Consider the following 14,803-nt stretch of genomic DNA (forward strand, 5'->3'; position numbering starts at 1 on the left):
AATGAACCAATTAGATCTCGGTGGTCAAAAGGTAAGGTCACTGTGACCTCACCTGTCACATTCTTGTGAACACGATATCCTTAGTAACACCTTGAGGGAATTTTTTTTTAAATTTGGCACAAGCATGCACATAGATTCAATGATAAACTTATTGGCTATAATTTAGAAATTCATACGCAAATCACGACAAAATTTACCACAAATGTCTTATAGGATATGATGATAAAGCGATGACATTAAATATCCAAAATTTCAAAGGTCAAGTTCACTGTGACTGTATAATGTTCTGCAAAAACACTTTTCTGGCCATTAGTCAGCATCATGACTCAGGAACAGGACAGGAGACATTTGGTTTGACACTGAAATGGTGACACTGATCTTGGGTGTCCACCGGATTTTCGGAATGAGGATGTGTTTGTATATCCACATTTTCACAGACATGGATATAAACTGTAAATGCGACTGGACTTGTTAACAGAGATGTACAACTGCATAGTGATAATTCTAGTTTGACTAAAATAATGACATTCTACTATAAATTGAGGCAGAAAAGGCACAAATTGGTGCATAAAATTCAAGAGGATGCAGGAAGTGTTTTACTGTCAAGTAAGAATAATTGTTTTGGACTATTTGAAACTATGCTAATTTAATAAAGTTGCCATGTTACTACAAATTGAAGTTTTTTAAAAATATTTTCTTACAATTAGTTTGAAATATCTGTGAATAATGAAATAAAGACATTATATTACATTAGAGACATTTGCATCTTTAATTTATGCAGAAAAAACACAAATTGGTACATAAAAATTTAAAGTGATGGAGGAAATTAAGTGTTTTACACTCAAGTAAGAATAATTGATTGTTTTAGACTATTTGAAACTATGCTTATTTAATGAAGTTGCCATGTGTAACTGCAAATTGAAGTTTTTTAATATTTCCTTTCTATTACTTTCAAATATCTGAGTGTAATTAAATAAAGGCATTCTATTAAAATAAATGAAAGACATTTGCCTTTTAAATTTATACAGAAAAAAGCACAAATTAGTGTGTAAATTTCATTCTCAAAATCTGAAAATCTATGTTCTTGACATTTGAAATTGTATTTAGTTTAAATAGAACAAGGCAAGTAGGAATAATTGATTGTTTTAGACAATTTGAAGCTATGCTGATTTAATAATGTTGCCAAGTAACTGCAGGTTGGACTAATTATTTACATTTTCTTGTAATTTCTCTCAAATATCTGCACATAATCATATTAAATTGCTTAACAGCTAATCTCAGATTAATCCTCTAAGAACATATACATAACACGTAACATGTTACCCTCCTACCAGAGTTATCAGTGCAGACGTGAAGCTTTCATTTGACGTGTGAATTCCTCTTACGGAGCTTGACCAGGATGTAAACCATCGGTGCGGCAAATCGTTGGAAGCGGTTATTGCCTGCTATTGTTTCCATCAATTGTCAAATGAAAAATTGTTCAGTTTAACAGTAGTTTTGGTGTCGGAGCCATACCAGGAATAGCTTTGTTCAGTGTTGGTGGGTGTGATGAATGAAAGGTAACCTGATTACCACCGGAGCTATTAAAATCCCTCATGTGTGACCCGCCACAGCAACCCTCTCTGCTTAGCAGCAGGTCTGCAGATTGCTGTTTGGCTCATATTAGTGGGTGTGTGTCACTATTGATTTGAACTCTTTTTTTTTCATAATGCATTTAGCTCATGCAAGACTTCCATTCATTATTTGGAATATACAATTACTAGAGCAGGGTGCAGTAATAGTCCTGATTCTTTTCATTATCCCACCTTCTCAACTGTGTCTCTCCCAGAATGCAAATATTAAGCAGGTGAAACTGTATGTCGTTGTGTTAGGTGCAATCTGCCGTTTAACACGCCTCTCTGAGTATGACTTCAAAACCTGGCAAAGGAAATTAAAGCACACCGATAATTTTTAAAAAACAGGGATCTGACATGGATGGAAACAAAGCAGGTTATCCTGATGCATTCAGAGGCGGCCAATAAGTGTGTTTCCATCACTCCCTAGTACAACAGCAGTTGATTGCTGTGTTTATTTCTGCAACTATTTTTTTTTTGGGAATTTGAAGTTTTATTGATTTTGTCAGTAATAATCATTATACAAACAGGAGAAACAAAAACAACCTAAAATAAATAAAAACAGGCAGGTAGCCAAACAGACATTGACACAGTAGTGCTCATTATTTCATTATAACTTGGTGGGCATTAGCACATGACAATAATGGCATAATATTGTATTACACCCTCATGTTCTTGCCAAGGTCAAGTCCCATATATATCCACTAAGGCTGTCCCATTGTTCCTTCACCATGTCATTTTTGCAGCTCAGTCTTCCCAGCATCTTTTCACATGCAACTATTTCCATCATTTGTTCCTTCCACATTTTCAGTGTGGGAGTTTGAGGTTCTTTCCAGCATCTAAGGTACAGGTAGTTAAGCCAGTTATTAATACTCTAAATGCAGATTTACTTAACTGTGGCACCACTATTCTGTCCCCAAGAAGACACAACCTTGGTGATGTGGGCAGATCAAATTTTAACCAGTTACTCATAAATTCCAGAACATTTCTCCATAAGGGAAACACCATGGGGCATTCCCAAAATGCATGTATGTATGTACCATGTTCTGCTTTACATTTCCAACATAAACTGTCTTTAATCAGACCCATTTTATTGAGTCTTGTTGGGGTGTAATAATATCTATGAAGTATTTTGTATTGGATAAATTTGCCTCTGGCTTCTCTGATGTTTTCTCCGCTGCTGGAAAGAATTCCATCCCATGTTTCTTCGGCAAATGTACAACCAAAGTCTTTCTCCCATATAATCTTAAGATTTTTACAGCCATTGTTGTTTACCCATGGACATAGCTCATACCACTTCGATGCTTTGTGATACATTGTTGGCAATTGAAAGTACTGCTCTATTGGGTTTTTAACTTGAGAAAAGTGAACTTTATCCTTAAGACAGCTTCTAATTTGTAAATATTTCCAAAGATGGCCATGTCCCTCCAGATTAAACTTCTCCCTCATTCTATTATAGGAGAGAAAATTACCCCCTTCAAATAGGTCATTTAGTATTCTGATACCATGTCTTAACCACCCAATAAATTGTCTGTTTGCCTATTTTTATTTTAGTATTGTACCATATGGGTGCATATTTTTGACTATTGTGAGATATTTTACACCTTTTATGTACTTCCTGCCAGACTATCTTTGAATGTTCTAGGATTGGATTCAGACTATTACGTTTCCTTTTTTGATGTTTGTGCCAAGGCTGCTATATTTCTGCAACTATTTTAAATTTAATCTTAATTGCCAGATGAAAATTAGTTTTAGTTACATTTTAGTCATTTTTATCCTTCATAGTTTTATTAGTATCTTATTAGTCAAAATGTTCCTGATAAAATATGCCAATTAGCCAAAAACAAATATCAGAAAATAGATATTAAGGTGACAGGTTGTATCAAGTGTTAAAAATTTACTAAGACATTTTTTTCTAAAACTACAAATGATGATACAAATGATCACATTTACAAGCTTGCATTTCTTCAGTAAGGTTTTGACAAGTTTAAATGATGATTTATGAGCACGCAAAAGCCCAAATTCTTAAACTTGCAAACCACAAATTAGAAAAACTAGACAACTAGCATTTGTACCCAGGTTCACTGTAAGTTCTGATTTTATGATCTCACTGCAGAAAAATAACTTTATTTCAGTCTCAATTCTGTCTGCAACATGAGACTGGAGGTTAGACTTTCAGCTGTGAGAGAAAACTGGGTTCAGGCTGTGTACTTAAGCACAGATACACTCACTGATAACTGAGCCTCCTACCTGCCTGTCAAACAACAATCAAACCATAAACCCTCATGAAACAGTCCAGATCTGAGTGGGGTTCACCTGGGATCAACGGATTTGAAGTCCGTCAGCTGGCGCCTGCTCGCTCTGCTGCAGTTCAGCGGCTAACAAGCAAAGCTAGCTGCTAACAGCGACCACTGCAACCAACAGACTCCACAAATCCATTCAACAGCTCCACCATGTTGAATGGATTTGGTATCGTCTTCCAGCAAAAGCCCTCAGGGCCCCTCACTCTTGGAAATGTATCTTACATGAGCATAGATACATTGAGGAAGATGGTGTTGCTGTGTTTGTATATCATTTGTTTATGAGGGTTGTTGCAGTGTTTCAGTGGTTTGCACCGCTGCCTCACACACAGTGTGGGTTTGAACCTTGGCCTTTGGAGTTTACAAGAACTATATTTGTTCGGATTAAGCCCCAGTTTCTTCACACAGTCTGAAGAAATATAGGCCAGGAACTTTCTGGTACTGTGCAAGTGTGCAATGTGTTTATCTGTGTGAGCTCTATAATAAACTGGCATCCTGTTGCGAGTGTTTCCCCGCCTGCTGCACACTGCTTTAGGCTCCATAGGGCTGTGACCTTGAATGGGAGTAAGAAGCAGGAAAACCAGGGGAAAGAAAAACAATAATTTGTTCATGACGATGCTTTTATGTGTTCAAAGATCAAATTTTTCAGCCTCTGACTCATGGAAATATTTTACTTACTGCCCTTTTTTTCAGATTTGGAAAACTTCAAGACTCACAGAAGAAGCTCTGTATCAGTCCGCGAAGGTCAAGGAGTGGTTCTGCTGTGCGGCCCTCCACCGCATTCTGGAGGTAACACAAAACAATCTCATTTTCAATGACTGTTAAATCCAGTTGGCAAACACGCACTGAGAATTAGCTGGCTGATAGAACAAGGAAGAGTAAGTGAATGAGATCGTAATGTTTGAAATGTTTTCAGATGGATGTTTGCATTTTGAGGCTCTCAGTGTTTGGCTTGGCTGCTGCTGTTTAAATTGCACCTTCATTTGGTAATCAACACCTTACATCTGCCACTACGAGGGACTGAGAAATTTCCAAGTGATTATTGCATTCCATAGGTGTGATCTGTCTTGGTTGGGCCATGAGAAGCGAGACAGCTTCCCTGTCAGGAGTCTACAGCTGATGCTGCTTTGATTAGAGCCTTGCTTACTTAGTACTTACTTTTCTGTCGGCTGAATTAAACTATAAGGCAGTCCTATTTATTTGTCACTGGTTGTGCTTAAGCTAAAGGCAAGCAATGCCCTGGATGAAATGGATAAGGTATAATAAGATACAAATAATATGCCTCTTTGCTTTCTTGCCAAGAGTTAGATGAGAAGGTCAGTAATCTCATATTTGTTCAAAATAGGCAATGCAGATTTATTTCTATAGCACATTTTATACAACAGGTTGATTCAAAGGGCGTTACAGGGCAATAAAATGTAATACCTATTAAAAGATAGAGACTCACAATAAATGAGTACAGAGAAAAGATAAAAAAGGTAAAAATGATTGCAAAATGATTCACAATTTTTAAAAAAAATCACCTTTAGAGTAGCAAAAGTGCAGAAAATTCTAAGAGCGAGACAAGCTTGATTTGGTTTAGCACAAAGACTGGACAAGTAGGTTTAAAGTCATAGTCAAATGGACATTTGAGCAAGCCTGGCTTAGCCACCTTCCAGTTAAGTTTCGATTTCCAAGGGGTGTCTTTCTGATCAACAAAAGCTTTAAAGGAAAAATTAGCAGCTTTTAAACCAGCTCTATGTCAGTGCCGTATGTGCAGATGAACAGTGTTTGATAAATGGACTTGCACTTGTATAGATCCTTTCTAGTCTTCCCAGGCTGCCATACAAGGTACCACCAGCTACTATGTTAATCATTCATATGCAGCTGCAAGCACATTGGGGTGGTGATTGTTGGAACAGTGGACTTACTAAATAGATTACTAGCAAGAGTAACCAAGATGGTTTGGGTGAGTTTAATTTTGAATATTGTTTGAATAAAGTGTGTTTTATGATCAGTTAACAAGTCTTCTTTGGCCAAATGAAGGTTGCATTCAAAGGGTGTGCAGTTGTATGTCTTTGTTCGATAATGACAATAAGTGTGAGAATGTTACTTTTCTTAACATTTTGTGTGATTTCTATTGTGTATTTATTAATCTTAATAACTGAAAGTAAGTAACATATAAACCAGTGAAATTTCAGGAAGGTGTGAAGGCATGAAATATAACATACCGCCTAAGCCTAGTAGACAAAGTGCTCTATCTCCAGAGCCACAGCCCCATGTGCAGTGCACCCAGAGCTCCTCGTTCCTGCACCAGCTGATGACTGCTGAGCTCCAGGCCACAATGAAAAAAGGTTTAGCATTTCATTTCCATATACTGCCTTTGTTGCAATGACACAGTGCTGGTTGTAAACTGGCAATGTGTCCCTTTATGTGCAGTCTTTGTTCTTCTATTAGAGAAAATATAACTTTCAAGTTTATTTATATGGGTTTGACAGAACATGCAACAGAACATGTTTGCCTCAGTGGCACTTTTCTGTCCATCATTGTAAAAACCAGCTCCATATTAGATAAATGGTTGTGATTGGCTTGACCAGAGGTCAACTTGAAATGTGTTCCAACCAGACCAGACGCATCTGCCAGAACAAATAAAACATGAGCTCACAGATATGTCTGGTTTCCAGGCTACATTAGAGCATCGCAAGCCCTTGTGGTGTGACATAATTCCAAGTGAAATGGAAAATATGGACCGGGTATAGTTAGGAGAACCTAAATCAGATTTAAAGCATTTGATCAATTTTCTCTGCAAGAAAGTGACTAAATGTATTTCCCAAAATGTCAAACTATTCTTTCAAAACATTGCAAACAAGCCTGTTTTTTTTTGTTCAGCTGCTACACACCACAGATATTGAATTTGGCATGAATTGTGTGGCTGGTGTGAACTACATTTGTGATTTAAAACATAGTTTTCTGGCAAAGTACCTCATAATTTCTGTCTTATTGCAGCAGATGAGTCCTTTCGTAACTTGTTCTCATCTCTTAATGCAACAGCTGCTTGGATTACATTCCCCCAATTGACAGTCATCTAACAGATATCACTGATTCATGCATCGGTCCACTGTGATAAAAATGCTGCTTGCCTGGAATTGATTGTAATTGTTTGAGGCTTGTATCCTTTTGGGGTTTTACCAGGTGAAAGCTTGGCAAGCTTGGTGGCAATCTGGAAATTTGAGATTTATTTGCAAGTGGAGACGCCTATATTTGATTGCTCTCTATACTGTGAACAGTTGCTTCGCTGACTCTTTTCATATCTGCCAATTTGTGCTGAAGTAATCCAATTAAGGTTTGGTTTTTAAGACCAATGGGGAAATAATTCCAACATGTCAGGCATCTTCAGGCACATGAAAAGCCCCCTCAAGACACTTGTCTTCTCGCTAATATACAGAGCCAGTACAAGCTGTCAATTAGAAGTCCATTTTGGTGACTTACATCTCTCCGCTGTAATAGAAGCCACTATCACCGTGTCATTCAGCTAAATAAAGTAACCAGTCTCTTGATTTTTATCATGGCCCTTCTCGCATGATGCAGATGCAGTAAACAGTGTTGTGATGATGTGAGTTGGATTTATACTGGTAACTTCGCTTCCTTGTCGGGACTCCAGCCCACTTTTTCAAACTGGGATCATGCCAGCTGACTTCTACTGTACGCAGCACATTGACTATAAATAAGTACCTTAAACAACCCCATTTTAAAAGATCCAAACTAGTATGATTGCTTCCATGTTTTTCACCAAGCCCTTTAATGAGAATCTAGCATGAGGAGCAACTTTAACTAAAATCACCCTAAAAACAAACTGCCAGTACAAACTGTCTCATACTGTATATCAGCCACACACAGTGTATTCAGCTCCAGTAACATCTATCCATTCACTCACCACAGAGGATGACAACAACAGACAGCACATCAAGATTCAACAAGCTTCCCCACACATCCTGGTCAGGCTGTTGGCACCAAACACACACTCGCAGGCACGCGCGCGCGCACACACACACACACACACACACACACACACACACACACACACTCAGCCAAGCTGCTGGTCGAAGCATCACAGTATTCAAACTGGCAACAATGAAAAGCAATCAATCTGCAGGCAAAGACCTGAGTGTTTTGCCTGTGCTGGTTTTCCTTGTTGACCCGACACGTTGCTTTTGTTACATCTAAAATGGCACTTGCCTCCGCTTGTAGCAGCAAAACACTGCCGGTTATCTAGCAACACAGATTTGCTTCTCTCACGTCATGCCGAAATCAAAGTGATTGCCTTGAAATTTAGGTTAGGATCTTCACTGACCAGAAAGTTCTGCCATTAGTCAGCAAATTGAAATTTCATTTTATGTTTTGAATCATTTAAATTGAATTGCCCTGGAAGAACATAAGTAGCATAAAATAAAAAAAAATGTGTGTTCCTAAACTGAATTAAACTTTGGGATGGCTCTTTTATTGTGTTTTGGTTGTAGATGGTGGACTACAACCTATAACTAGATGTTAAAACATGTGTAATTGGCTATAATTGGTATAGGCTAATTAGTGTCAGTCAACATGATCACATTTGTTTTATTTGCAGTTAGTGCCTGTTTGAAATTTGACAGATATTTTACTCGTTTGTGTTTAATTATTATTTTGGGTGGGTGATTTCAGAGCAGTTTCAGAGAATGACACTAATTCTCCTCATGCTTTCTGAAATAATTTTTTGTAGTTGTAGTTATTAAATGTTCCGTCATACCCATAAGCACACACGCACGCGCGCGCACACACACACACACACACACACACACACACTGTAGTTTCACACAATCTTGTCCTGCTGCTCTAAATACTCGTAAATGCACCAAATGTGCTATTTCCTGCTGTTTGAGTAACATTTGCTTAAACCTACGGTGCCCCGACGTTAGAGCTAATTACTGTGCCTTTTTCAAAAATGAAACTATATTTTTTTTTTTTACCTGATTTTAAAGATGTACACCTTCTGCAAAGGAATGAATGAGCTGGCAGGGTCGGAAAAAACAACCCTGACTCCTTGAAATTATGTTTGTATGTTACAGATTTTTCCTAATTATGTTGTTGTGGCAACATAATTGCTGCATGGATTATTTTTAGAGACAATGTTTCTTTCGGGTAACAAAACACTACATAATACCTAGAATGGTCTTTGCAAGGAGGTGGTTGAGAACAAAGGTGGGCATACTCAATGCAGGACCTTGACACCAGAACCACAGGGACTCCTGTCTTAGGTTTAGGCAACAAGAACATTTTGGTTAAGGTTAGAGAAAGATCAGTAAATGTTTTGTTTTTTTTAAAAAAAGTAATATAAACATGATGCCACAGTCAGTATGAGTATTGCAGGACTGCTTATTGGATGGAAAACAACATTTTGCTGTTAGCTGATTGCTGAAGTATAAACACTTTTGAACCTTGCCCGGTGCCTTTATTAACAACATTTCCTCATTATGTTAATAGAATATTTAATTTTCTCAGCATTATGTTTCCCTCAAAACATTTTCTGTTTCAAATTAGTTGTAAATGTAATGACTAAGAGACGGGGCTCAGTGGATACACACCACTCCACTCACATTATCAAATCAAATGCACAATTGGTATTGGAGTCACTTGAGAGGTAATGGAATCTGTGCTGGTATTGTCATTTTTTAAATAAAATCCACCCCTAGTCATGACCCAGTCAACGTTTGTATGTCTGGCCCTTGTGGGTATAAATGGGCTAAAAAAGGTTCCATAATGGTGCCATTCCAGTTGTTCACATGTGTGGGACCCAGAAAAGATGCACATTTTGGGCACACTTGATACCCAGGTGACCTAACACATGTGGGGCTCATGGGTAATCCCATCCATCTCGGCAACAAGCATTGGTCCCATTATGGAACCCGTGGACCATCCATTATAGGGCCCATTTTCAGCCCATTTACGACGCAGACAGGTCTTACATCTCTTGAAAGAAAGAAACAAGAACCTTTCAAATCAATCTGCACTTCAATGGCAGACAATTGGATTTTGCTTAGGGATAATAATTTATTTACATGTTACTGAAATAACGACAGCCGTCAGGAGGAGTAGGATCAATCATTTTAAATTTCTAAAATGCAACAGTAAACACCTAAAATTCATCCATGATGCCGGTGACTTGAACTTAACGGCCTTTTATGATCAGAAGATATTGCATACATTGGACTGTACTCACAGGTTGTGGTGCTATAAGCCTCCTGCAGACTGTGAGATTTTAGCATAGGTATCATGAGTATAAAAAGTTTAGTGCAGCAACAGTGTGCGACATGGATCTTAATAACTTGGGTACAACATCAAGTTTGATATATGCAGACTGTATGATCTCAACTCCTTCTGAATCACAGGCCAGGACATACGTCCATCGATATCAACATGTATGAACAAAATGTCATTTTGCGTGCCTCATTGATCTACGCTTATGGAAGCGTATTGCTGCCACTCTAGAATAAAAAGATACGTGTCATTTTCACGTTACAACGTGAAAAGTTGTAGTAGTGTAGAGTCAATAATAATCAAAACACCATCTTCACTGTCTAATTCTCATGACATACAGTATAAATTATCATGTTATAACGTGAGATTTTTTACGTTGTAATGTGAAACTGATCCGTATTTTTATATTCTAGAATGGCAGCAATACGCTGCCGTATACGCTGCTGTAGTGGTAAGTGCAAACTGCCCTCGCAAAGTGCCCTCGCTGCAGCGGCACTTATGTGTGCTGGGAAAACGAGGAGGAGGAGGATGTGGACGCGGTCATGGCTGGGGAAAAAAGGCCAACTTGGCATGCTAGTTTTGCAACAAGAGCTCGGAGTAAGTGTCAGCATCTATTAGCAATTAGCATGCACTATTAGAGTCCTGCTGATCAGTGCGTCATTTCATGCTGCATTCCTGTTTCTTGGTTAGTAGATATAGGTCACAACAGCAGCCACAGAGCGCGATGGTCATCCCTAATTTCTGACTATCAGATATTTATCCCAAGCTGTCTTTGACCAATGCCCGTGACAACCGCCATCTTTAAACCTCTCTCACTGTGCAACTTAGGACCACTGTTTTAGAGCCACGACCAAAGATATCGCCACGTTTCTTTCACGATGGTTATCTTCCGTCTGAGACAGCCCAAAATTACACAGCCTATACTGGGCTTGAGTACAAAGTTTTGTCGTGCTTCACTAGCGGCAAGAATTCAAGAAGCAGCTCAGTCATGAATCTCGGTTGTTTTATTGCAAATCTGCTTGTCCTGTCAGAAGGTAGACAGGGGTGTATACATTCACTGAAACAACATGACTAATGCGGAGCAGGCCGACTACAATCCCATGATATGAGAGAATGTGCCCTGGTTGTGAGGAAATACAAAAATCTGCAGGCAACCTAACATGGAACGAAAAGTGATGGTTATAATGGAATAAAATTTCATATTCATGAAATGCATTCTTCATGATTCTGAGGGCTATTTGACCTGGGAAGAAGACTTTCCTGTCCTGGCAATTTACAATTGATCAAAATAAATGTGAAAGTTTGCGCTGTTCAGTTTGTTTGTGTGGGTGACACTGTCCTGATACGGGTGACGGCCGTTACGAGGCTCTATCCGTGAGCCAATTTTCCTGCTTCTGAATACAGAGAAATTCATATTCCGTGTTGCATCAGGTTGCTTTGAGCAGGTATAATAAAGCATAGCAACCCTGCCCCAAAACCCTGAATACCGAACAATATATGAGAAAATAAAACCAGAAAAAAGATGATGATACATATTCAGTGCTTGTAGTGCTCCGCTGCAGAATTGGAGAAAATCTTTCAGGTGCTCGTTCATCTGCATATTTCATGACATTCCTTTGACATACAGAGGAGATGTATGTATCTCAGTGTGGCATCAGCAGTCTGACAGCCAATAACAAGACAATAATGACTGTCGGGCCACCTTCCCTCACTCGCGAGGACCTCATTGCATTTTAATCAAATTCTGCATGTGGGTGGCACATTCAAGGAAAACCTCTGCACATCCCTATTCAGTACCATATGTTCGCAGACCTTCCCATAGTGGTGGGGCCCTTGGTGAATGCCCAAGCCTCCTGAGGGTCTCCACCTGCCAGAGGGGGCTCTCAGAGGACACATTATGCATGGCAGACAGCTGTCCTGCTCGCTGAATGGAGCGTGGGCTCGTCCATGCAAAAAGACGTGTTCAGACAGAAGCTGGAGTATGGGGAGTGGGTGTGGATGGTGCACTGATATGGGATGGCGCACATCTGGTGCAAAACCCATCATATAGTGTGAACTGCCCATCATATGGTGTTCATGAGTGTGTGTGTGTGTGTATCTTTAGGTCAGTGTCACTGCTGTATCTACAGTACAAATTAGTTCAAAAAGATATTGTTAAAATATGTTTGTTTTTTTTTAACTCTTTATTCACCATTTAGTGCATACACACAACCAAATACAAAGTAAACAAAGTAATGATATGGGATTAGATACTGGATAAAAAGTAAGAGACCAACAACAATAATAAAGATTAAAAAAAGAGGAAATAAAAAGAAAAAAGACAATAAAACAAACAAACAAACAAATGAGCAAATAAAGTGTTGATTGTTTAGGTTTGCCTACATTTCATGTAAGAGTTTGCAGGATGAGTTTTGTTTGGCGTTAAATAATTAACCAAACCAGGAATTAATTTGATTTATTTTTTTTATTTGATTTGATTTATTTCAAACATGCTAAAAAGAAAATAGAGAGTTTATTTTACAAACAAGCAGACAGAAAAAAAAAATTAAAAACGATGCAAAATGTAAAGCAAAAGAAGTGGTCAAACACATGATGACTTGGTTTACATATTCAAAAAGACGTGAGGAGTATGACTTATTTAATCCCACACCTTCTCCAAAAGTCATTGAATTCTAATTAATCAGTTTCCTTATTAATTTAAACCTAGACTCTGGTTAATTAAACATATATGCATACACACACATAGCCCAAAATCAGATATCTACAATTTGACATTATTATTTACAGAAAAACAAGGAGGATAAACAAGGAAAAAAAATAAATATTAAGTAACTGAAACTGCCTTAGTTCACCAAGTCAGATATTACCTTTAGACTTAATCTTGAGGTTGGTAAATGGTCAACATGATCATGTAAACATTTATCAAAAGTGTTATCGTGCTGGATTATGAAAGAACTTTATTTAACAGAAATGGTGCGAATTCCTATTGATGCTTACAAATGAGCTCCGGTTTATTAAATTCATAAGAAAAGTCAATTTCAATGATAGATGTGGAATTCAACATTTTGTTTTCTGATACTCTAGTTTTTCTAGTTTTTGTTTTCTGCCCTTTTCTAATTCTTAAAAAAATAATGTGAAAATAAAAAGGAAGAACACAAAATAATTCATTAAAAAAACAGAAAAAAGGCAACATTGATTTTTGTTGTCAGCTGCCTAGCAACAGTATTCAAATGACTTAAACCAGTTCGTCTCAAATCCTGCAGACTCAAAATGTAAGAGATCCTTTTGAAGTTGAGACGAAGGTACCATTGCATACCTCTTATCCACTGTGAGGAGAAACATGTTTACTTCTGTGGTATTTTGTTGATGATACTGTACATGACTCATATTTAGTCTTTTTTTTTTTTTTTTCACCGGGGATTATTCTGCTCTTAATCTGATTAGCAGACGACACATTTCACAATCTCCATGAGTAATCTCCTTTCACAATCCCACATCCCGTCATATTTCCCCCTCTTCATCTGTCTGGGGACTTCAGCTCTCTGGAATTATATCACATGTCACTGTCACACCATCCATGGCGAACTCGCAGAGCCTCGTCTCCCAAAAACCCCCTTGCGGTTTTGGCGTTATGTAGCTCCGTTACCTTACAGTGAGGAGAAACTTAAGTGACAAGCAGCCAACAACATGACAGCAGCATGAAATGGGATCTAGTGTATTTCCAGGCAGCGACGCTCCGACTTGATTGGAGTTTCTAATCACGTATGAAAAGGTCACAGAGGAGTCTGAGTGCGGCGTGCACACATTTCCCAGAAGACATGTGTGAGTGACACGCTTCCTAAATCTCTCTCTAAGCTTCTTAAAGTTTACAGTACACAGAGCTGATGTTATTGTTGCATCTGAAGTGTGAGTCCAAAAGAGAGCGAGAAGAAAAAGGCTGCTGGTTTACTGTCCTTTTACATGTATGCATCTCATGTGTGTGTACAGTATGTGTATGGAATTGAATTCAGATGTTTCTTTTTCTTTACGGTTGGCAGTGTGTAAGCACCCCCGTCCTCTCCGCTGGGCTGCAGTCACACGCCATGTCCTCGGGCTCCCCGGTGCAGCTACATAAACACAAATCCCTTGGTTGCCCATGGGGATTTCATCCCAAAAGAAATGCGCTGTCACCTGCTGTGCAAGGGGAAAATAACAATTGTCGAAAACATGACAGCTCCATCCGCAGCACCTACTGGACTGCAATTTTAAGCTGAATCCATAACACCTCAGAGCTGGCTCGTACAGCTTTATAACTGCATCCACTGGTGCAAAGAGTTCAGCTCAGTTAGTAGGATTGTTCACCACTCTCAGACTGTGTGAGCTCTGAACCAAGCAGGTTCACTTTAATGGTAAACCAATCAAGTGGTTTAGTATATTTAGGTAAAATGTGCTTGCTTTCCTAATGCAAAACTAATAATGAGTTGTATTTAATGCATATATCTGGAACATTTTCTAGTGTTCAAACATTGATTTAGATTCTGGATGACACAGAAGGAGACCTGGGTAGCTCACGCCCATAGTCACTATAGTTTAAAATAATGGACATACATTGATGTCCCTCATTAGTTTGCTGACTTATGT

At 38.5% G+C, this 14,803-nt stretch overlaps 1 protein-coding gene across 1 annotated transcript in view; it reads left to right on the top strand.

Annotated features, from left to right (window-relative positions):
• cntn4 (contactin 4) overlaps positions 1-14,803 on the top strand; it is a 182,560-nt gene that overhangs the window by 68,378 nt on the left and 99,379 nt on the right. The window contains exon 4 of the mRNA XM_042495354.1: positions 4,607-4,702. Within this exon, the coding sequence (XP_042351288.1) occupies positions 4,607-4,702 (96 nt within the window). The remainder of the gene's footprint in view (positions 1-4,606; positions 4,703-14,803) is intronic.

The sequence above is a fragment of the Plectropomus leopardus genome, chromosome 2, assembly GCF_008729295.1.
Source record: "Plectropomus leopardus isolate mb chromosome 2, YSFRI_Pleo_2.0, whole genome shotgun sequence".
NCBI classification, from domain to species: Eukaryota; Metazoa; Chordata; class Actinopteri; order Perciformes; family Serranidae; genus Plectropomus; species Plectropomus leopardus.